Source organism: Staurois parvus, unplaced genomic scaffold (assembly GCF_062004578.1).
Source record: "Staurois parvus isolate SC_StPar_1 unplaced genomic scaffold, SC_StPar_1.0 ptg000476l, whole genome shotgun sequence".
In the NCBI taxonomy this organism is placed as follows: domain Eukaryota; kingdom Metazoa; phylum Chordata; class Amphibia; order Anura; family Ranidae; genus Staurois; species Staurois parvus.
Window position 1 is genome coordinate 3,207,966 of NW_028318272.1, and position 22,651 is coordinate 3,230,616.

At 45.8% G+C, this 22,651-nt stretch overlaps 1 protein-coding gene across 2 annotated transcripts in view; it reads left to right on the forward strand.

The window, feature by feature from the left end:
• The first annotated feature begins 77 nt into the window (after positions 1-77).
• CNEP1R1 (CTD nuclear envelope phosphatase 1 regulatory subunit 1) overlaps positions 78-22,651 on the forward strand; it is a 38,931-nt gene continuing 16,357 nt past the window's right edge. The window contains exons 1-4 of one of the 2 annotated variants that reach the window (XR_016314884.1): positions 78-236; positions 4,476-4,547; positions 17,144-17,217; positions 20,335-20,434. Coding sequence is in view for 1 of the 2 variants with exons in the window: in XM_089689477.1 (XP_089545603.1) it covers positions 212-236; positions 4,476-4,547; positions 17,144-17,217 (171 nt within the window). In the remaining variant the exon portion in view is untranslated. The remainder of the gene's footprint in view (positions 237-4,475; positions 4,548-17,143; positions 17,218-20,334; positions 20,435-22,651) is intronic. The other variant, XM_089689477.1, reaches the window with a different exon arrangement.

Here is a 22,651-nt window from a genome sequence, read left to right on the forward strand (position 1 = left end):
CCTCCAATTACGGCGCAGACGTTGTTCCCGTTCACCCGAGCGTCATCATCTACTACAAACGAATGAAGAGGTCGGGTCGGGGGATGGACATTGGCAGCGAATCGGAGTGCGCGAACTTAGGCTGTCCACCAATTGTAGCCAGCGTTACATAGGAGGGTGTAGAGGTGGAAGCTGAGCAGGAAGTAAGGTGAAGTAAACAGAGCAGGTAGAGATGAATTCCCTGGAGCAGGCTGAAGGTGCGCTATAAGGGAAGGGGGTGCCTGGTGTTCTGTTCTATGATACAGGAGGATATGATCGTTCTTGGGGAGGCCCTGTAGTTTGGTGTGAATCGTGCTGGCCTCCCACTGACTGACCTCACGTGTGTGCACTATGTTCTGTATGGAGCTGTCATGGTGTCAGTCCTCTTCTTTTACAAGCGGCAGTTGTTTGTTTCTTATTTTTCCAGATTCGCTTGAGCAGTTTGTATTAGAGGGGCATAATACAAATGTTTGCATTTTGGTTAGACAATTCTAAATAATGACACGGAGCAACAAGTTCTATTCCATGCTTGTTCTAAAAGATCAAAACCAAAAGTTCTTCAGTGACCAGTCAACCGAAATCATTCCAAACTGTCAAGTGATGTCATTTTGTTTTCACTTTGAAAAGTGATGCTAAAGTGCAACTAAACCCATCGATTTAATGGTTTAAGAAAATGTTTACTTTCCCAGCATGCCAGGATTCTAACTGTCACATGTGTTTGTGAAGCAGACTGTCAAACCATCACACAGCTGGTGTCATAGCTGACCACGTGTGCAGCACCATGGCAGTTGCAGAGCAAACACAGGCTAGGATGGGAGCTTACTTGGCCAAAAAGGAGAGGAGGGTTTGGCTCCACTTTAAACCCCATCTCAAAAATGTCATATATTGCAGCTTACCAATCATTAGATGTGGTGTTTGCATTAGTTTTCTTTTTTAGACTTTTTTTTTTCTCTGTTTTTCACCTGGTGATCTGGACAGTAACGCACCTCCTGTATTAGAGTGGACAACAGCATTGTCAGTTAGGGGGAGGGAATTGTTGGATGACACGTGTCAAACACAAGGCCCGTGGACTGAATCCAGACCACCTGGCCATTTCATGTGGCCCTCACATCTCTCTTGCTGCTGCAGCACCCCCTCCTCTCCACCCCACTGCCATCTCAGCAGTTGGCAGTAGAGAGAAGGGTAGAACTCTTACAGATCTTGTACCTCTCTGTGCAGCTGCTGCACCCCCTCCTCCCCTGGTCTCAGCATTTTGCAGACTCCGGCAGCTGACTCCAGCCATCCTCTGGTTCTTCTCCAGACTCTGCACTTTCTGCTTCCCAGCTTCAAACCAGCAGCAGTACAAGGTAAGGGCAGTGCAATGTAAGGGAGGGTGGTGGACTCAACTCCTGATGTTGGCGGGGGCTTGTGTGTTCTGAACATCTAGTCTTACACATAAAACCGACCCTTTGAGGGCAACCATAATGCTGATGCTGCTACAATGAAATTGAGTTTGACATCCCTGCACTAACAGATTTAGATACATTAACACATTGAAGCCAAACTCCATCTAACACTTTATATGCATTTACAGCAAACAGCTTTTAGTCCTTTTGGAATAAAGGTTTTACATGAATAATTACAAACTGATCTTTGGAAGCGGCCTTGTCAGTGGTAAATGGGTTGTCTCATCTCACTAACTGCTGCATCTCCAGGACAGCTTTTTCTTTTGGAAAACAACAGACTTGCTGGCTGGATCACCAGGTGAAAATAATTTCCTGTACTTGCTGAAATTGAACTTGGCTTGAACACAAAAATTAATGCAGCCACATAATTTAATGACTGCAAGCTGCAACATAATGTGTTTTGTTCTTGTACTTTATAATGGAGCTAAATTGTGCAATACTTGCCTTTCTTTCAATGATAAAATGTCCCTCACTGGCATCTTCTACCCAGCTTCTTCCAGGTGCTGGGCTGCAGCCATCTTCATTGGCTGGTGCAGGATGATCTCACTTGTAGGAAGGTTCAGGTCATACAGGGATTAGACAAAAAAATGGAAACATTACATGATCTGTAGGTTTGAAAGTGACAACATGGTACACATTGAAAGTGGAAGTAATGTAACATTCTTTTGCTAATACTGTGTGATGAGACACATAGCTAAAAGGACATTTCACAGGATTGTGACCCGAAATAAGAAAACAATTGCTGCAATAGAGACTGCAGTACTCAACCTCAGTCCCATGAAGACTGAGGTTGAGCTCTGCAGTCACTTTTGCAGCAGTTGTTTTCTTATCCTGGGTCACAATCCTGTGCAATGTCCTTTTTGTCTCTTTCAGTCAGTTGACCATGTCGACCACGCTTCTGCTTATCAGATGAAGTTTTCCTAGACACTGTATATGCCTTCGTAACCTTTGATACTGTAATTTATGACACAGCAAATAAATTGGCATCTTCAGTCACAGAGGCACCAGCTAAGCCGCCCTAACAATTTGTCCTCTTTGAAGCTCAGTAAGCTTTGACATGATTCTGTATTACTAGCTGCATACACAGTGAATGACAAACTTGAGGCTTCCCATCTGTTGGTTAGGTGTCTCATCACACAGCAGAAGCAAAAGAATGTTAAATCACTTCCGCTTTCAACATGAAACTTTTCATCACTTTCACACCTGCAAATCATGTAGTGTTTCAGTTTTTTCGTCTAACCCCTGTAGATCTGCAAGTGTAGCAGGACTATAAATATTTTGTCAGTTAAAACGGTTCAAATATATGTGTTTCTAGTGTGTATTTAACTGCTTTCCTGGAGTTAAAGTGGAAGTAAACCTATTAATTTAATGGTTTAATAAAAACAGTTAAAGGATAAGTTCGCCTTTTGCTAAAAAATAATCAATGCACATTTTTTTGCAAGTAAAGAAATGTGCATATATTATTTTTGTTGCAGGAGCATGTAAACCATTGCACCAGTGATCAGTAGATCACTGATGTCATGCAGGTCTCCTGCAGACCTGTCAGTATATATGCTTGCTTGTACGGGATGCAGGGGCCGGTCTAGTCATACCATTTTACACCCTGAATATGGGTTTAACATGTTATGAAATGTGAACTTATCTTTTAAAATTCCAGGAATGCTGTCACATTTTGTTTTTGCTCTCAACCAAACTGGCTGGTCTCGTAACTGATCACGTGAAGTATCATGGCAGTTGCAGATCAAACAGAGGCTATGGCAGCTCTTTGGCTGAAAAGGATAGGAGGGTTTAGTTCTGCTTTAAATGCTTTAGCGCCGCCCCATAGCAGAAATACTGCTACAGGGTGGCAGCTGTGTGCCAAATCACGTGTATATATACGTAATTTTGCATTTCCTTGTAGGTGGCGCACGTGAGCTCTACCCATGCTGCCATTCGCAGCCGCCGCTGTCAGTCACCTAGTCCCGGCTGGTGATTACTTGCTGACGCCCAGTGATTGTCGAGCATCTCCAACGGGGGGGAGAACTGTTGGCAAACAAAACAGTTCTCTCCCCTGTCAGCTCCTGCACATTGCTTTGCATGGCTGTGCATAACAGAGCCATACAAAGCAGTGTGCTTACAGTGAAGCACAAACACAGCACACTTAATAAAACAGCACACAGTTAACCCTTTGATCACCCTACATGTTAACCCCTTCTGGCCAGTGCCATTAGTACAGTGGTAGTGTTTTTTATAACATAAAATAGTGCAGCGCTGCACTATTTTATGTTATTGCTTTTAAGTTTTATTGGTTGCTTAGAGTGCTCAGCCGCTATCAGGATTAGCGCTCACTGCTGTTGTTTTCTTATTTAGTGTTTTTTATAAGCACTTATCACTGTATTGGTGTCACTGGGGATGTCAGTGATACCAAGTGAGTTCTCCCCAGTGTCAGAATGTCCGCCGCAGTCTTACTATAAGTCGATGATGATCACCAACAATACTAGTAAAAATAAAAATCCCAGTATATATACCGCCATTTGTAAAAGCTATAACTTTCACGTAAACTAATTAATTTACACATATTGGGATTTTTTTTAGCAAAAACATGGAGCAGAATACATTTTAGCCTAAAATTATGACTACATTTAATTTTTTAAACATTTTTACTGGACATGTTTAATATTGTTTTTTTTTTCTCAAAATTGTCAGTCTTTTTTTTTTTTTTCTTTTGTATAACACAAAACATAAAAAAACACACAGGTGATCAAATGCTACCGAAAGAAAGCTCTATTTCTGGGAAAAAAGGACGTCAATTTATTTTGGGTGCAGCATTGCATGACTGTGCAATTCTCAGTTAAAGTAACGCAGCGCCGTAATGCAAAAAATGGTCTGGTCAGAAAGGGAGGTAAATCCTCTGGAGGGCAATTGGTTAACATGTAACAGACCTAATATTTGAGCAAACAACCATTTTTGTAACTTAGCAGATTGTATGCTTCCATGTGTTAAGTGATTAATATAATTCTTTTTTTTTTTAAGATCTGAAAGCTTTCGAGAGAAGACTTACGGAATATGTTTCATGTTTACAACCAGCGACTGGACGCTGGAGAAGTAGGCTGCTTTATTTTCTGTCTTTGGAAATATTTTAAAAACTGCCCCTGTAGTGGTTAAAACACACGTTAAAATCTGCATTTTATGCTAGAAATTAAACACCCCAAACAATTCTACAGTGGGGCAAAAAAGTATTAAGTCAGCCACCAATTGTGCAAGTTCTCCCACTTAAGATGAGAGAGGCCTGTAATTGGCATCATAGGTAGACCTCAACTATGAGAGACAAAATGAGAAAAAAAATCCAGACAATCACATTGGCTGATTTGGAAAGAATTTATTTGCAAATTATGGTGGAAAAAAGGTAATTGGTCACCTACAAACAAGCAAGCTTTCTGGCTCTCACAGACCTGTACCTTCTTCTTTAAGAGGCTCCTCTGCCCTGCACTCATTACCTGTATCAATGGCACTTGTTTGAACTTGTTATCAGTATAAAAGACACCTGTCCACAACCTCAAACAGTCACACTCCAAACTCCACTATGGTGAAGATCAAAGAGCTGTCGAAGGACACCAGAAACAAAATTGTAGACCTGCACCAGGCTGGGAAGACTCAATCTGCAATAGGCAAGCAGCTTGGTGTGAACAAATCAACTGTGGGAGCATTAATTAGAAAATGGAAGACATAAAAGACCACTGATAATCTCCCTCAATCTGGAGCTCCACGCAAGATCTCACCCAGTGGGGTCAAAATGATCACAAGAACGGTGAGCAAAAATCCCAGGACCACACAGGGGGACCTAGTGAATGACCTGCAGAGAGCTGGAACCAACGTAACAAAGGCTACCATCAGTAACACGCTACGCCGCCAGGGACTCAGATCCTGCAGTGCCAGATGTGTCCCCCTGCTTAAGCCAATACATGTCCGGGCCCGTCTGAAGTTTGCTAGAGAGCATTTGGATGATCTAGAAGAGGATTGGGAGAATGTCATATGGTCAGATGAAACCAAAATAGAACTGTTTGGTAGAAACACAACTCGTCGTGTTTGGAGGAGAGAGAATGCTGAGTTACATCCAAAGAACACCATACCTACTGTAAAGCATGGGGGTGGCAACATCATGCTTTGGGGCTGTTTCTCCGCAAAGGGACCAGGATGACTGATCCATCTACAGGACAGAATGAATGGGGCCATGTATCGTGAGATTTTGAGTGCAAACCTCCTTCCATCAGCAAGGGCATTGAAGATGAAACGTGGCTGGGTCTTCCAACATGACAATGATCCCAAACATACCACCCGGGCAACGAAGGAGTGGCTTCGTAAGAAGCATTTCAAGGTCCTGGAGTGGTCTAGCCAGTCTCCAGATCTCAACCCCATAGAAAACCTTTGGAGGGAGTTGAAAGTCCGTGTTGCCCAGAGACAGCCCCAAAACATCACTGCTCTAGAGTAGATCTGCATGGAGGAATGGGCCAACATACAAGCAACAGTGTGTGCCAACCTTGTGAAGACTTACAGGAAACGTTTGACCTCTGTCATTGCCAACAAAGGATATATAACAAAGTATTGAGATGAACGTTTGATATTGACCAAATACTTATTTTCCACCATAATTTGCAAATAAATTATTTCCAAATCAGCCAATGTGCTTGTCTGTCTGGATTTTTTTCTCATTTTGTCTCTCATAGTTGAGGTCTACCTATGATGCCAATTACAGGCCTCTCTCATCTTTTTAAGTGGGAGAACTTGCACAATTGGTGGCTGACTAAATACTTTTTTGCCCCACTGTATATTTTCTGAAAGCAGAGACCTTAGAAAAAAGAAATGGTGGTAGTTGCAAATTTAATATCGCACAATGTTTGCACAACTATTTATCAAATACATATTTTCAGGGAAAAATAAACAAATTAATTTTAGTGCAAACAATAATATACCCAATTGCTTGGTTCAATACAAAAGCTGGAATTGCCTTGACTATACAGTATACAGTGGATATAAAAAGTCTACACGACCCTTTTAAAATGTCAGGTTTTGTGATGTAAAAAAAGAGACAAAGATAAATCACTTCAGAACTTTTTCCTCCTTTTAATGTGACCTATAAACTGTACAACTCAATTGAAATACAAATTGAAATCTTTTAGGGGGGGGGAAGTAAACATAAAAAACTAAAATAATGTGGTTGCATAAGTGTGCACACCCTCTTTATAACTGGGGATGCATCTCTGTTCAGAATTAAGCAATCACATTCAAAATCATGTAAAATAGGAGTCAGTACACACCTGCCATCATATAAAGTGCCTCTGATTAGCCCCAAATTTCAGCTTTTATAGTGGGTCTTTCCTTACGTTTTCCTAGTTGCATCCTACAGCAAAATCCATGGTCCGCAGAGAGCTTCCATAGTATCAGAGGGATCTCATTGTTACAAGGTATCAGTTAGGAGAAGGGTACAAAAGAATTTCCAAGGCATTAGATATACCATGGAACACAGTGAAGACAGTCATTTACGAAGAAAAACATCCAATCCCGGCTAAATTTTGCAAAAACGCATCTGACGTCTCCCAAAAGCATGTGGGAAAATGTGTTCTGGTCTATTGAAACCAAGGTTGAACTTTTTGACCATAATTCCAAAAGATATGTTTGGCGCAAAAACAACACTGCACATCACCAAAAGAACACCATACCCACAGTGAAGCATGGTTGTGGCAACATCATGCTTTGGGGCTGTTTTTATTCAGCTGGAACTGGGGCTGTCAGGCTCCGCCCAACGGGATCTCTAGTGGTCCACGGCACGGGGTTTCCCAGGACGCGGAGTCTAAGTCCCAGTCTGCCTTTTCACCAGGGCCCCTGATGGTGGGGATGGACTTGGTGCAAGACTGAAACCAGGTCGCGTCCCTGGGCACCCCCGGCGGCGGCAGAGGGGTCCCGCTGAGGGTATGTGCCCGGGTTGAGCCTGCTGTGAAGGGGACAACAGATCCCGATCCGAGCGGGATGGATGGGATGACAGATCCCGATCCGAGCGGGATGGATGGGATGACAGATCCCGATCCGAGCGGGATGGATGGGCAACTATCAGGAGAGGTCAGACTAGCCGGGTCGGTATTGTGCGGGCAGCGTGGTACAGGGAGAGTAAGCGGAGAATGGTCGGGGTCACAAGCCAGGTTCAGCAGGTAGCGGGCAGCGCGGTACAGAGGGTCAGGCAGAAGGATGGTCAGGGACGAGCCGGGGTCAGAGCAGGAGAAGGTCAGCATAAACAGAACAGGCAGAGTTTGGCAACAAGGAAGCGTACTTACAGGACAGGAACAAGACCTTGCGGCAACTTGGAGATGCACAGGGAAGCTTTAAATAGAGCGCCCTGCTCTCCCATTGGTGCGGCCGCGATTGCTACTGCGCATGCGCGGCCGCCGCGATCGCCGAGGACTCTGCGCTCGCCGGCTGGGACGGATCGGCGGTCTGCGCATGCGCGCGCCGCCGAGGACCCGGGATCCCTGACATTGCCCCCCCCCTACGGGCAACCTCCGGATGCCCAACCGACCCCTACTCAACGGCCGGTTCCGAAAAAACTCCCGCACAAGCCTTGGGGCGTGCACATTTTGGGCCGGCTCCCATGAATTTTCCTCCGCTCCATATCCTTTCCATTTAACCAGAAACTGAGTTTGGCCTCCCCTCCTCCTGTGATCTAAGATAGCTTCAACTTCAAATTCCTCCTCCCCATCCACGTCTACTGCCTCCGGTGGCTTAGACCTTCGATTTGGGAAGGGGTCTGGAGTTGCTGGTTTCAACAGGGACACATGGAAGACCGGATGAACCTTCATAGATTCGGGCAGTGCCAGCTCGTATGCCACCTCGTTGATCTTACGTTTGACCCGGAAAGGCCCCAAGAACTTGGGAGCCAATTTCTTCGAAGGGCAGGACATTTTTAAATTTGCGGTGGACAACCAAACCTGGTCCTCTGGCCGCAAACTCAATTCCCCTCTTCTTTTCCTATCAAACGCCCTCTTATTGTCATCCTGGGCCTTTGCCATTGCTTCCTGCAATACCTTGCTATTGGTTGACAGAAAGGTCAACATATCCTGCGTGGCTGGGACTGCGACCTCCGGGATTAGATCTGGCAGGAATACAGGGTGGAACCCATAGTTTGCGAAAAACGGGGACTGTCTAGTAGCAGAGTGACTTGCATTATTATATGCGAATTCCGCAAGCGGCAGGAGAGTAACCCAGTCATTTTGGAGGAAGGTGGTATAGCACCTGAGGTACTGCTCTAGGGTCTGGTTTGTACACTCCGTCTGGCCTTTGGTCTGTGGGTGATAAGCTGAAGAGAACGATAACTTAATTCCCAGGGTTTCACATAGAGCTTTCCAGAACCTGGACGTAAACTGAACCCCTCTGTCAGATACAATGTCCCTGGGAATTCCGTGGAGTCTTACCACTTCCTTAATAAACACACGTGCTGTCTCAAGGGCCGTAGGTGTCTCCTTTAGAGGTACAAAATGGGCCATCTTGGACAGGCGGTCTACAATCACGAAGATTGCTGTGTGGTCCTGAGAGGGTGGAAGTTCCACGATAAAGTCAATGGAAATCATGGTCCATGGCCTGTCGGGTATGGGTAATGGGCGCAAGAGACCCCAAGCTTTATTCCTAGTGGGTTTGTTTCTCTGACAAACAGGACAGGTCCTTATGTAGGTTTCGCACTCCCTGGCCATATTAGGCCACCAGAAAGTACGCTGCAGCAGCTCCAAGGTCTTACGTACCCCAAAGTGCCCAGCCAGTGGGTGATCGTGGCAGTATCCTAAAACTAATGTACGGGCCTCCTCAGGGACCACAATCTGATCCTCCTTCCAAAAGAGTCCTTCCCTGTTTAGTAAGGGGACACCAGGTGGACCTTGCATTCCTACGGACGCGGTCTGCAGTTGAGAGTGGCGCTCCGATTGGAGAACTAAGAAATTTCCTGGGGACAGGATAGTGTCTGGCTTGGGATTCTCTTCGGGATCCCCAAACATGCGGGAGAGCGCATCTGGTTTTGTGTTCTTAGACCCTGGCCTATAGGTTATATGGAAAAAGAACCGTGAAAAGAACAGCGCCCACCTGGCTTGACGTGGCCTCAGACGTTTAGCTGTCCTCAGATATTCTAGGCTCTTATGATCCGTAAAAATCAATATTGGGTGTACCGCCCCTTCTAACAAGTATCTCCATTCCTCTAGTGCCACCTTAATCGCCAAGAGCTCCCGATCCCCGATATCATAATTCCTTTCCGCAGGAGTTAGTTTCCTGGAGAAGAAAGCCACTGGGTGCATGAGTTCTTTGATGCCCTTCCTCTGGGACAGGATCGCCCTGAACGCATTCTCGGATGCGTCCACCTCCAAGATATATGGCAAGGACGAATCAGGGTGGCTCAGAATAGGAGCTGCCGTAAACAATTCCTTTAAGGCTTCGAAAGCCCTCTGTGCCTCAGGTGTCCATTGGAAGCGAACCCCCTGCCTGGTCAGCTGGGTGATAGGGGACACTAGGCCCGAAAAGTTCTTAATGAACTTTCTGTAGAAGTTCGCGAAGCCGATGAAGCGTTGGACCGCTTTCTTATCGGTGGGGGCTGGTCAATCTAAAATGGCCGAAACCTTTTGGGGATCCATGGCTATTCCCGTGGGAGAGATGGTTAGACCCAGAAACGAAATGCTACTCTGTTCAAAGCAGCACTTGTCTGCCTTGGCATATAAGCTGTGTTGGCGGAGCCGTTCTAACGTGCCTCACGTGACCTCTATGGTCCTCCAAGGTTGGGGAAAAGACAAGGATATCGTCCAGGTATACAATGACGAAGATATCTAGGTAGTCCCTGAACACATCGTTTATGAAATGTTGGAAGGTGGCAGGGGCGTGGCATTGGCCGAAGGGCATAACCAAATATTCAAAGTGTCCGAATCTGGTACGGAATGCTGTCTTCCACTCGTCCCCCTCTCTGATATGAACTAAATTATAGGCACCTCTCAAGTCTAGTTTAGTGAAGACAGATGCTGACTTCAGCCTCTGAAACAGCTCGGGGACTAGTGGTAGCGGGTAACGGTTCTTTACTGTGACCTTATTCAAGTCCCGGTAATCTACGCAGGGCCGGAGGGACTTGTCCTTTTTCTCCACAAAGAAAATGCCCACCCCGGCTGATGACGTGGAGGGTCTAATAAACCCCTTATGGAGGTTTTCATCTATATATTCTTTTAGTACCCCTAACTCCCGCTCGGATAAGGGGAATATCCGCCCAAATGGGATTTCCGACCCTGGGAGGAGATCAATTGGGCAGTCATAAGCTCGGTGCGGGGGGAGAGTGTCCGCCCCCCGCTTGCTAAACACATCCAGAAAACTATGGTTGACTGACGGAATGACTTGCGCCAGCTCCGCATCTGTCTCTAGACACAACAAAGTCGGTGGAATCGGGGAGATCTTAGGGAGGCAATGCTGCTGGCAGTATGGGGAGAGGAACTGCATAGAACCTGCCTTCCAGTCCACCTGGGGATTATGGGCTCGTAACCACGGGAGCCCCAAAATAATTGGAAATAGTGGGGATGCTATGGCGTCCAACCGAAGGAGTTCTTCATGATGGGTCGATACTGTAGTACGGATAGGTGGGGTCTCGTGGTCTACCACCCCTGACTTAATACGTGATCCATCTGCTAGAAAAATATTCAATCCCACCTCCTTGGTTTGTAGGGGAATTTGTTGCTGAACTGCAAAGTCTAAATCTATGAAGCAACTACACGCCCCAGAATCCACAATAGCCGTGGTCACCACTGTTCTCCCCGGCAGCTGAAGTGACACAGGTACCGCTAGATAACTAGTGTTGCCCACACTGTTAGAAGTGACTGTAGAGAAAACAGCGGAACACTTACCCCTCTTGGCTGGACAGGTACGTACCACATGGCCTGCTCCCCCATAGTAGAGGCAGAGATGGTTGGTAAGACGCCTCTGGCGTTCCTCAGGCGTAAGTGTCGGCCGGATCCTTCCCGATGGCCCGGTCTCGGGTGTATCCATGGCATCCTGATTCTGGCTTGCCGGCTGTAACTGGGTTGAGGCCTGAGGGGGTGTTCCAGTTGATCCTTGTCCTTGGTTGCATCTTTCCTGCCTGCGCTCCCGCAACCGGCGGTCAATTCGAATAGTCAAAGCTATCAAGGCCTCCAAAGTGCTAGGTATGTCTATTCGGGCCAATTCGTCCTTCAGGGATTCAGCTAACCCTACGCGGAACTGGTGGTGCAGAGCCGCCTCGTTCCATTGGCAGTCACTATGCCAACGCCTGAATTCGGCGGCATAGTCCTCCACTGTCCGGTGACCCTGCCTGAGTGTATATAGGGCCCTCTCGGCCGTTGCGGTGCGCAGCGGGTCGTCATACAAGAGGGCCATAGCCTCAAAAAATACCGTCACTGACTGCAACAGTGGGTCTCGCTTCTCTCGGAGCCAGTGGGCCCAGTCTTGGGGTCCCCCCTGTAGTAGGGAAATAATGAACCCTACCCTCACCGATTCGGAGGAAAAGGTCTGAGGCTGGAGGTCAAAGTATAGCTGACAGGAGTTACGAAAGGCCCTGAATCTACTTCGGTCTCCGGAAAAACGTTCCGGTGTGGGGACACGGGGTTTTGGTGCGGGTAACAACCCCGGAGTCCCCCTAATGGGTTCCCCAGACCCCCTGGTAGAGGTAGCTAAGGTCTGCATGCGTCTGTCCAATACCGTATAACCTTCCTGTAGGCCCCTAATTCCCAGTGTAAGGGTCTCCATCTGTTGGCAGATGTCGTTCAGAGGGGAAGTTCCCCTTCCAGGCTCAGTCATGGCCGCAAGGTACTGTCAGGCTCCGCCCAACGGGATCTCTAGTGGTCCACGGCACGGGGTTTCCCAGGACGCGGAGTCTAAGTCCCAGTCTGCCTTTTCACCAGGGCCCCTGATGGTGGGGATGGACTTGGTGCAAGACTGAAACCAGGTCGCGTCCCTGGGCACCCCCGGCGGCGGCAGAGGGGTCCCGCTGAGGGTATGTGCCCGGGTTGAGCCTGCTGTGAAGGGGACGACAGATCCCGATCCGAGAGGGATGGATGTGATGACAGATCCCGATCCGAGCGGGATGGATGGGATGACAGATCCCGATCCGAGCGGGATGGATGGGCAACTATCAGGAGAGGTCAGACTAGCCGGGTCGGTATTGTGCGGGCAGCGTGGTACAGGGGGAGTAAGCGGAGAATGGTCGGGGTCACAAGCCAGGTTCAGCAGGTAGCGGGCAGCGCGGTACAGAGGGTCAGGCAGAAGGATGGTCAGGGACGAGCCGGGGTCAGAGCAGGAGAAGGTCAGCATAAACAGAACAGGCAGAGTTTGGCAACAAGGAAGCGTACTTACAGGACAGGAACAAGACCTTGCAGCAACTTGGAGATGCACAGGGCAGCTTTAAATAGGGCGCCCTGCTCTCCCATTGGTGCGGCCGCGATCGCTACTGCGCATGCGCGGCCGCCGCGATCGCCGAGGACTCTGCGCTCGCCGGCTGGGACGGATCGGCGGTCTGCGCATGCGCGCGCCACCGAGGACCCGGGATCCCTGACAGGGGCCTTAGTCAAGGTAGAGGGAACTATGAACAGTTCCAAATACCAGTCAATATTGGCACAAAACCTTCAGGCTTCTGCTAGAAAGCTGAATATGAAGAGGAACTTCATCTTTCAACATGGCAATGAGCCAAAAGCATACATCCAAATCAACAAAGGAATGGCTTCACCAGAAGGAGATTAAAGTTTTGGGAGTGGCCCAGCCGCTCTGACCTGAATCCGATGGAAAATCTGTGGGGTGATCTCAAGAGGGCTGTGCGCAGGAGATACCCTTGCAGTCTGACAGATTTGGAGTAATTTTGCAAGCAAGAGTGGGCAAATATTGCCAGTCCAAGGTGTACCATACTCATAGACTCGTGCCCAAAAAGACTGAGTGCTGGAATCAAAAGCTGCTTCAACAAAGTGTTAGTTTAAGGGTGTGCACACTTATACAATCATATTATTTTAGTTTTTTATTTTTACTTCCCTCCACCTAAAAGATCTCAGTTTGTTGTTCAACTGAGTTGTACAGTTTATTGGTCACATTTAATGGTGGAAAAAGCTCTGAAACTATTTCTCTTTGTCTAATTTTTTTACATTACAGAAACCTGACATTTTAACAGGGGTGTGTAGATGTTTTATATTCACTGTAGAGCCCTTTAAAAGTGATCATATTTACCTGAAAGCCCTTTGCCAGCTTTAAGAAGTGGTACGAAGTTCACAGCTGCAGTGGCAGATCTGAGCTTGCTTGAATACCAGGACATTAATGGTAGTATGAAACCACATTATCAGTGAAGTTGTCATTTCAAAACTCCTCCTAATCCCCCTGTGTACAGCCCACCTGGGATAATACTGAACTTCCTCCCCAATCCAGTGATCTTTCCTAGCACGGTCCTGGCTATCTTTTCATCCTTTTTCATACTGTGCATGTGCCCCAAAGCCCTCCTCATTCCTTTGGTTATTTGTACATGTGCTGGCCTCCAGCTGGAACAGAAAGTGAAGGGAAAACTTCCCAAAGGGGCCACAGCCAGCCCTTGAGCCTTTCAAGCCTTCAAGAAGTGTTTTTACCCTTCCCCACCTTGATAAGCTCTTTTTTTGGTTCTGTATTGTGATAGGCGGCTGTATTGATCTTTAGGGAGGGTTGTGAGTTGGTAGTGAGAGGGGAAACCTCTATCTTTACTGGAAAAGATATTTGTGTATAATTTAGTCAGTTTCAAATTTTGTTATATTTAGACAGAGAATTTGCACCTACAGTGAGGAACAGAAGTATTTGAACACCCTGCGACTTTGCAGGTTCTCCCACTTAGAAATTATGGAGGGGTCTGAAATTCACATTGTAGGTGCATTCCCACTCTGAGAGACAGAATTTAAAAAAAAAAATATCAGGAAATCACATTGTATGATTTTTAAAGAATTTATTTGTCTTGCACTGCTGAACATAAGTATTTGAACACCTGAGAAAATCAGTGTTAATATTTGGTACAGAGGCCTTTGTTTGCAATTACAGAGGTCAAACGTTTCCTGTAGTTCTTGACCAGGTTTGCACACACTGCAACAGGGATTTTGGCCCACTCCTCCACACAGATCTCCTCTAGATCTGGCAGGTTTCGGGGCTGTCGCTGAGCAATACGGAGTTTCAGCTCCCTCCAAAGATGTTCTATTGGATTTAGGTCTGGAGACTGGCCAGGCCACTCCAGAACCTTGATATGCTTCTTACGGAGCCACTCCTTGGTTATCCTGGCTGTGTGCTTCGGGTCGTCATGTTGGAAGACCCAGCCACGACCCATCTTCAATGCTCTGACTAAGGGAAGGAGGTTGATGCTCAAAATCTCACAATAACTGGCCCCATTCATCCTCTCCTTAATACAGTGCAGTCGTCCTGTCCCCTTCGCAGAAATGCACCCCCAAAGCATGATGTTACCACCCCCATGCTTCACAGTAGGGATGGTGTTCTTGGGATGCAACGCATCCTTCTTTTTCTTCAAACACGACGAGTGAAGCTTGGACCTAAAAGTTCTACTTTGGTCTCACCTGACCACATCACTTTCTCCCATGCCTCCTCTGGATCATCCAGATGGTCATTGGCAAACTTCAGACGGGCCTGGACATGTGATGGCTTGAGCAGGGGAACCTTCCGTGCAATACATGATTTGAAACCATGACGGCGTAGTGTTCTACCGACAGTGACATTTGAAACTGTGGTCCCAGCTCTCTTCATGTCATTGACCAGCTCCTCCCTTGTAGTTCTGGGCTGATTCCTCACCTTTCTTATCAGTGATACCCCACGAGGTGAGATCTTGCATGGAGCCCCAGTCCAAGGGAGACTGACAGTCATCTTTAGCTTCTTCCATTTTCTAACAATTGCTCCAACAGTTGATCTATTTTCACCAAGCTGCTTGGCAATTGCCCCGTAGCACTTTCCAGCCTTGTGGAGGTCCACAATTTTGTCTCTGGTGTCTTTTGACAGCTCTTTGGTCTTGCCCATGGTAGTAGTTGGCGTCTGACTGACTGTGGGGTGGACAGGTGTCTTTAAAGAGCTCAGACAGGTGCTACTAAGTTAGATTAATGAGTGGAGTAGAGGTGGACTTTTTAAAGGCACAGTAACAGGTCTTTGAGAGCCACAATTCTTGCTGTTTCTTAGGTGTTCAGATACTTATGTTCAGCAGTACAAGACACATAAATTCTTAAAAAGCATACAATGTGATTTCCTGAATTTTTTTTTTAATTCTATCTCTCACAGTGGGAATGCACCTACAATGTGAATTTCAGACCCCTCCATAATTTCTAAGTGGGAGAACTTGCAAAATCGCAGGGTGTTCAAATACTGCTGTTCCTCACTGTATATGCAGTTTTTTCTGTAAAGCACTTAAAAGCAAACCATTAGTAGACGTACCTAAATTATTAATACATTCCCTCAAACTTTGTGGAACACAACTCTTTCTTTCTAACAGTGCATCCAAAAACAGATGATTTTGGCTAGATGGTGTTAATGTGGATTATGTGTTTGCCTGAAAGAGCATGTCTCAATATACTTATAGGCAGGTAAAAAGCATTTATTGCAAAGACATAGCGGGGTTGATTTACTAAAACTGGAGAGTGCAAAATCTGGTGCAGCTTTGCATAGAAACCATTCAGCTTCCAGGTTTTATTGCCAAAGCTTAATTGAAGCTGAAGTCAGAAGCTGATTGGCTACCATGCACAGCTGTACCAGATTTTGTGTGCTCCAGTTTTAGTAAATATACCCCAGCATGTTTCTTTTGCAATAAAAAGTCTCCCTTCTAGCAATTTCTGTAAGTTCTGGTAGCGTTGTCCATGTTTTGTACACTTTGTGTATTATGCAGTCCTATTTTAGCAGGGAACTCTAATTCCAAGATTAGTCAATTCATACAATTCTTGTGTATGTGAAAACAGTTTTTAGGTGCTTGTCAGAATAATGCACAAATCCGAGTATTATGTTTCCTACTAGTTTGGACAGAAAGTGTAAAGGACAACTCTAACTCAAAGCAAAGTTAGAATCATAATGCATGTTCCTTTTGGTTTTAGGGTTTATGTTGCATCTGTAAGCTATAGTTTGACAAGGGAAGAGTGTTACACCAGTGCTTTTTGATGCATACTATTGATGTATGTACTATTTTCATAACAGATATACTTAAAGTGGGAGTTCAGTCAAACCCCAACTATACTTAAATCTACTGCCACCTCTATTCTAAGCTTATTCTATCTACCCTGTGAAAGAAAAAAAAATGTATACTTACCTATGCTGAAGGTGCTCCAGTCCAGTCACATGATCAGGTCTTAGCATCAGTTTTAGTGAAGGGGAAGAGATCACTGATGTCACCCATAGGCTTACCATGGGGCATCGGTTGTTTGCTGCCTCTCTTCTACAATGAATCTGGTGCTGGGACCCCATCATGTGACTGGACCTGAGCACCCTCTTAAACATCCTTCCTTTCACAGGGTAGACAGAATTGGCTTAGAATGGGGGTGGGAGTAGATTTAGGTATAGTTAGTGTTGACTGAACTTCCACTTTAAGGGTTAATTTACTTGCCTATCCAGGCGGCATAGACATCTTAGGATTGTTCTGGAATGGAAGTTTTTGGTATGTATAACTTTTATCTCTTTACCTTTTTTAGTGATTCTTATTGTGGTTTCTGTTTGTACTGCAACTGGCGCATGGAATTGGTTAATAGACCCAGAAACACAGAAGGTATTGCTTTTTACTTTTATTATGCTATTTGTATTTTCTGTACTGTGTTTTTGTGTTAACTACTTGCCAAACGCAGATAGCCGAATGACGGCTACACTGCGGCCGGCCAGTTCTGGGAGGGCATCATAAGACGTCCTCCCAGAACGCGCTCTCCTGCGCGCCCCCGGGGTGCGCACCCGGCAATCCCTGTGATCGCTGTGTCCTAGGGATACAGCTGATCACATGATGTGGTAAAAGGCCAATCACAGCGGCCTTTTACCACGTGATCAGCCGTGTCCAATGACGCGCTGATCACTGGGAAATGCAATTGCGGGTTCTCTGCTGCTTTAGTACTTCAGTACTTTCCTCACGCTCTGACAGCGGCAGTTGTCAGAGCAGGGATCAGCACCGATCATCAGGGCACTGATGATCAGTGCCCAGCAGTGCCACCCACCTGTGCCCAGCAGTGCACCTACCTGTGCTCAGAAGTGCCACCTACCTGTGCTCAGAAGTGCCACCTACCTGTGCCCACCCACCTGTGCCCAGCAGTGCCACCCATCAGTGAAGCCCAGCAGTGCTGCCAGTCAGTGCCACCAGTCAGTGCCCAGCAGTTGCGCCAGTCAAAGCCTAGCAGTGCTGCCAGTCAGTGCCCAGCAGTGATGCCAGTCAGTGCCACCTATCAGTGCTATCAGTGCCGCCTATTAGTGCCGCCTATCCGTGCCACCTCATTAGTGCTGCCCATCAGTGCCGCCTATTAGTGCCCATCAGTGCTGCCTCATCAACACACATCAGTGAAGGAGAAAAAATACCTTTTTGAAAAATTTTATAATTTTTTTGTTTTGTTTCAAATTTTTTGCAATTTTTTGTTTATAGCACAAAAAATAAAGTGCCCAGCAGTGATTAAATACCACCAAAGGAAAGCTCTATTTGTGAGAAAAAAATGCTAAAAATTTCATATGGGTACAATCTTGCATGACCACGCAATTGTCAATCAAAGTGCGACAGCGCTGAAAATTGGCCTGGTAAAGAAGGGGGCATACGTGCCCGGTAGGCAAGTGGTTAAAGAGGAACTTCCCTCGTGTTCTTAAAAATTAAAAAGCAGCTACAAATACTGTAGCTACTGACTTTTTTGAAACCGGTACTTACCAGCCCATGGAGTCCTGACGCTGTCTTCACCGGAACTGATTTTTCACCAGGATTTAGATCCCCAGTGCGGCTATTATGAATGTGAGCGCCAGCTGTGATTTACTAATGTCTCATAGCCTGCTTCCCACTGCACTTGTGTGAGATGTGTGACGTGTACCAGAAGGCTGCAGGCTTGGGGGATGGAGGGCCAAACTGATGTCATCCTCACCTAGTCCAGGACTGAGGAAGTTGAAGAGGATACCTGTTAAAAAGAATCAAAAAAGTGAAATCTTTGGGAATCCTTTTGTTAATGGAAATTTTGCTAGATTTAAAGAAGTTTGACTTAATATTTTTTTGCCATACTTCTCATGTGGGTCGCGGGATTGCACTTATATCTGCACTCGTGTGACCCAGATTCTGGTGACAGTGGGGTACTGAGTCAGTCCAAACTCCCACTGGAGTAACAGAGCAGAGAGCCGATGCCTGACCGTCAACGCTCTCTGCTCAGTGAAGACCAGGAACTGAGCGATCAGCAGTCATGTGTTTTTGTTTGTATGTTTTGTTTTTGTGAGATGTCTGAACTGACATCCGTAATTGCTTGCCTGCTTTGCAATCTGTAGCTGTGTCCTGTAGTTGCTGGTTAATTAACCACTTCTTGACTGTGCTATCACCGAATGACGGCTACAGCATGGTTGTCCAGTTATGGGAGAGCATCGTATGATGTCCTCCCAGAACGCGCCTGCAGCAGCGTGCACCCAACTCTCTCTGTGATCGCTCTGTCCTTTGGACGCAGCTGATCACATGACATGGTAAAGGGTGAATCACAATGGCTCTTTACCACGTGATCAGCTGTGTCCAGTCACAGCTGATCACCATGTAAATACACTTGCCAGTTATCTAGATACTTTCCTCAAAGTACCACAGAGTAAGGAAAGTACTGCTGATAACTGGCAACTGTGAAAGGAGACCTTTACACTGATCAGTGCTGCCCATCAGTGCCCAGCAGTTTTGCTAATCTGTGCCAGTCAGTGCCCATTAGTGCTGCCTATCAGTGCAGCCACATCAGTGAATGAAAAAAATTACCCGTTTGCAAAATTTTGTAATAGAAACAAAGAAAAACTTTTTTTTTTTTTCAAAACTTTTTGTCTTTTTTTCATTTGTTTAGCAGAAAATAAAACTGGTGTTGATTAACTGGTTGCCAACCAGCCACAGTACATATACTGTGGCAGGGTGGCACCGCTGTGCAAAATCACGTGTATATATACATGATTTTGCATTTCGGGTAGGGGACGTGCGCGGCCGCCCTACCTGCGCCGCCGATCGCTGCCGCGGGTGTCAATCACCGGGTCCCGGCCTGTTATTACCCGCAGAAGCACGGCGATTACCTGCAAACACTGACAGGGAGGACGGCTGCAGCTCTCCTCCCTGTCAGTTTGAGCACACTGAACCGGATAGCTGAGCTCAGCTTTCCGGATCAGTGTTTTTACTGTGAAGTACACCCCCCCCTAGTGAAATACTCCCCTCACACAGTTAACCCTTTGCTTGCCTCCAAATGTTAACCCCTTCCTCCCCAGTGCCATTAGTACAGTGTCAGTGTTTTGTTTGTTTTTTTTTTTTTTACACTGATCACTGTATTAGTGTCACTGGGGATGTCAATGACCCCAAGTCAGTTCCCCCCCAGTGTCAGAATGTCCGCCGCAGTCCCGCTATAAGTTGTTGATCGCCGCCATTAGTCGCTGATCCTGCCATTATTAGTATAAAATAAAAAATTAAAAAATTAAAATTCCAGTATATATACCGCCATTTGTAGATACTTTAACGTAAACCAATTAATTTACACGTATCTGGATTTTTTTTTTTAGCAAAGACATGTCACAGAATACATCTTTGCCTAAAATTGATGAAATTTGATTTTTAAATTTTTTTTACTTGACATGCTTTATAGCAAAAAGTCCAAAATATTTTTTATTTCTCAAAATTGTCGGTCTTTTTTTTTTTTTTTTTTTTTTATAGCACAAAAAAAACGCACAGGCGATCAAGTACCACCAAAAGAAAGCTCAATTCGTGGGGGAAAAAGGACGTAAATTTCATTTTGGTGCACAGGGCGACACAGGTGCGCAAAATCACATATAATATACGTGATTCGTGTTCCCGTGGTTTTCATGCCCCTCCCAGATAGCATCAGGTTGCCCATCAGTACACCAGTAATCACATTTAACCCCTTGATTGCTAGGAAGACGATCATACACAACAAACCTCCGTTGCTAGTATAGTGTCTGAACGGATCAATATCTATACCAGCGATCACATTAGTATAGCGTCCCCAAAAACGCAGCTTTAGAGGGATCAACCCCGGCACCTGCCAGACCCTGCTTTTAGCCCCTACACTTACCCCCCCCCCAACAAGTGCAGTGTCAGTAGGTCACTGTCACTCTATACATTGCACACAAAACCGCAGTGTTGGCAGAATCAGGCCCGATCTCTGTTAGCACTTGCCAGTAAATTTTGATGACTCTCATATGTAGCAGAGTGCCAGTACTAGTGCCGCGCTACCTTTTGGTGAACTGTCGAGCACTAGTGGCCTAGTACATCCTGGTCTTTCACATACCAGCACTGCAGTATCACTTGGTGACGTGGCGAGTCCCATAAGTGTAGTACAAGCTGGCGCGGTGGAGAGCACAAGTATTGTCCCGCAACCACCAAGAATTCGCACACAGGCCTGTAGAGCCCCTAGTATCCTTCCAGATGTGCTTGCAAATCCTGATTGGCAGCCCACAAATTCTACAGTGCCCTTACTTCCCCCATCCACTGCCCAACCTGAAATTCAGGTGGAAACAGTAAATTTAACTACTCTTTATTTTGTGGAGCTGTTTTTCACAGAATATCTGTATGGAATGATTGTGGATCATTTTATATGCACAATTATCGCCGCCAACCCAAATTCAAACCTTGCCAGACCATTCGCATGGAAACCCATTACGGTTAAATTTTGTTTGGGCCTAACCCTCAACATGGGCATTACTTAAAAAACATTAATTGCTGTTCTATTGGTCCACAGACCCGATTCATCATATACCCGTGTTCTTTGCTGCCATGGCCAGGCATAGATATGAGAGTATAATGTGTTTTGTGCATTTCAACGACGATACACTCTGTCGTCTTCGGGGTGACCCTGAATTTGACCGGCTCCACAAAATTCAGCCCCTCGTAAATCACCTTAACCAAAAATTTGCAGATGTCTATACTCCCCAGCAAAAAATCTGTGTTGATGAGTCCCTCATTAATTTTTCTGACCGCCTTGCATTCAAACAATATGTCCCCAGCAAGCGTGCCAGATATGGGGTCAAGATGCAGAAGACCTGTGAGAGGGCAACATGCTATACATATAAGTTTCGGATTTATGACGGAAAAGATAGTCACGTAGAGCCCCCCGGATGCTCAGACTACATGGGGAGCAGTGGCTAGATAGTTTGGGACTTGGTGTCATTCTTTTTCCATATAGGGGACCACTTATACGTGGACAATTTTTATTCAAGCATGCCACTATTTAGATATTTGTACAGTCTTGGAACTGGTGCATGTGGCCTAATGTGTGGTCACCATAAGAAGTGGGTGGATGCAGGGCGGTATATTCTAATAGTGGTCATACCACACACTTTTTATGGCAGATTTTTCTTCTCTTTTTTTTTTTTTTTCATTCAGTCCACAAGCTGCATACAAAAAAAAAAAAAAAAAAAAAAGAACATAGGATATATACCCAACAAGGGTCAGCGACATACTGGTACATCCCTGGACTTTGAATGGTTATACCAGGATTATGCCTACAGCTGTAGGTATCATCCTGGTATCATTTTTTTTCAGCCGGCAATCGGCTTTCATGTAAAAGCAATCCTAGTGTCTATTTAGCTGCAGTCTCGGGCAGTCCCGTGCCATCGGGAGAACCTGAGAATGCAGCCGGTGTTTCTGCCAGCTGACCATAGAGCTGATTGGAGACCAGAATGGTGCCAATCATCTCTAGTCTAAGAAATTGGAAGCTACAAGCATTTCATCACTTCAGTTTCGCAGGATGTAAACAGCGTCATTTGTAAATTGGGAAAGCATCTGATCTCACCGATCTTGGTTTGATTAGATAATGTAAGGGCAGAGGAGATATCTAGAGTCTGATAGACCCCAGATTTCTCAAAAAAGAATATTTGACAATGTCCATTGAAGTTATAGGGGATATTTGCATTCCCTGTGATAGCATTAAAAGCAATAAAAAAAAATGAAAGGGACAGTGTAAAATAATTAAAAAAACCCTGTGTGCGCAAGTGTTAACCCTGTGCCAGTC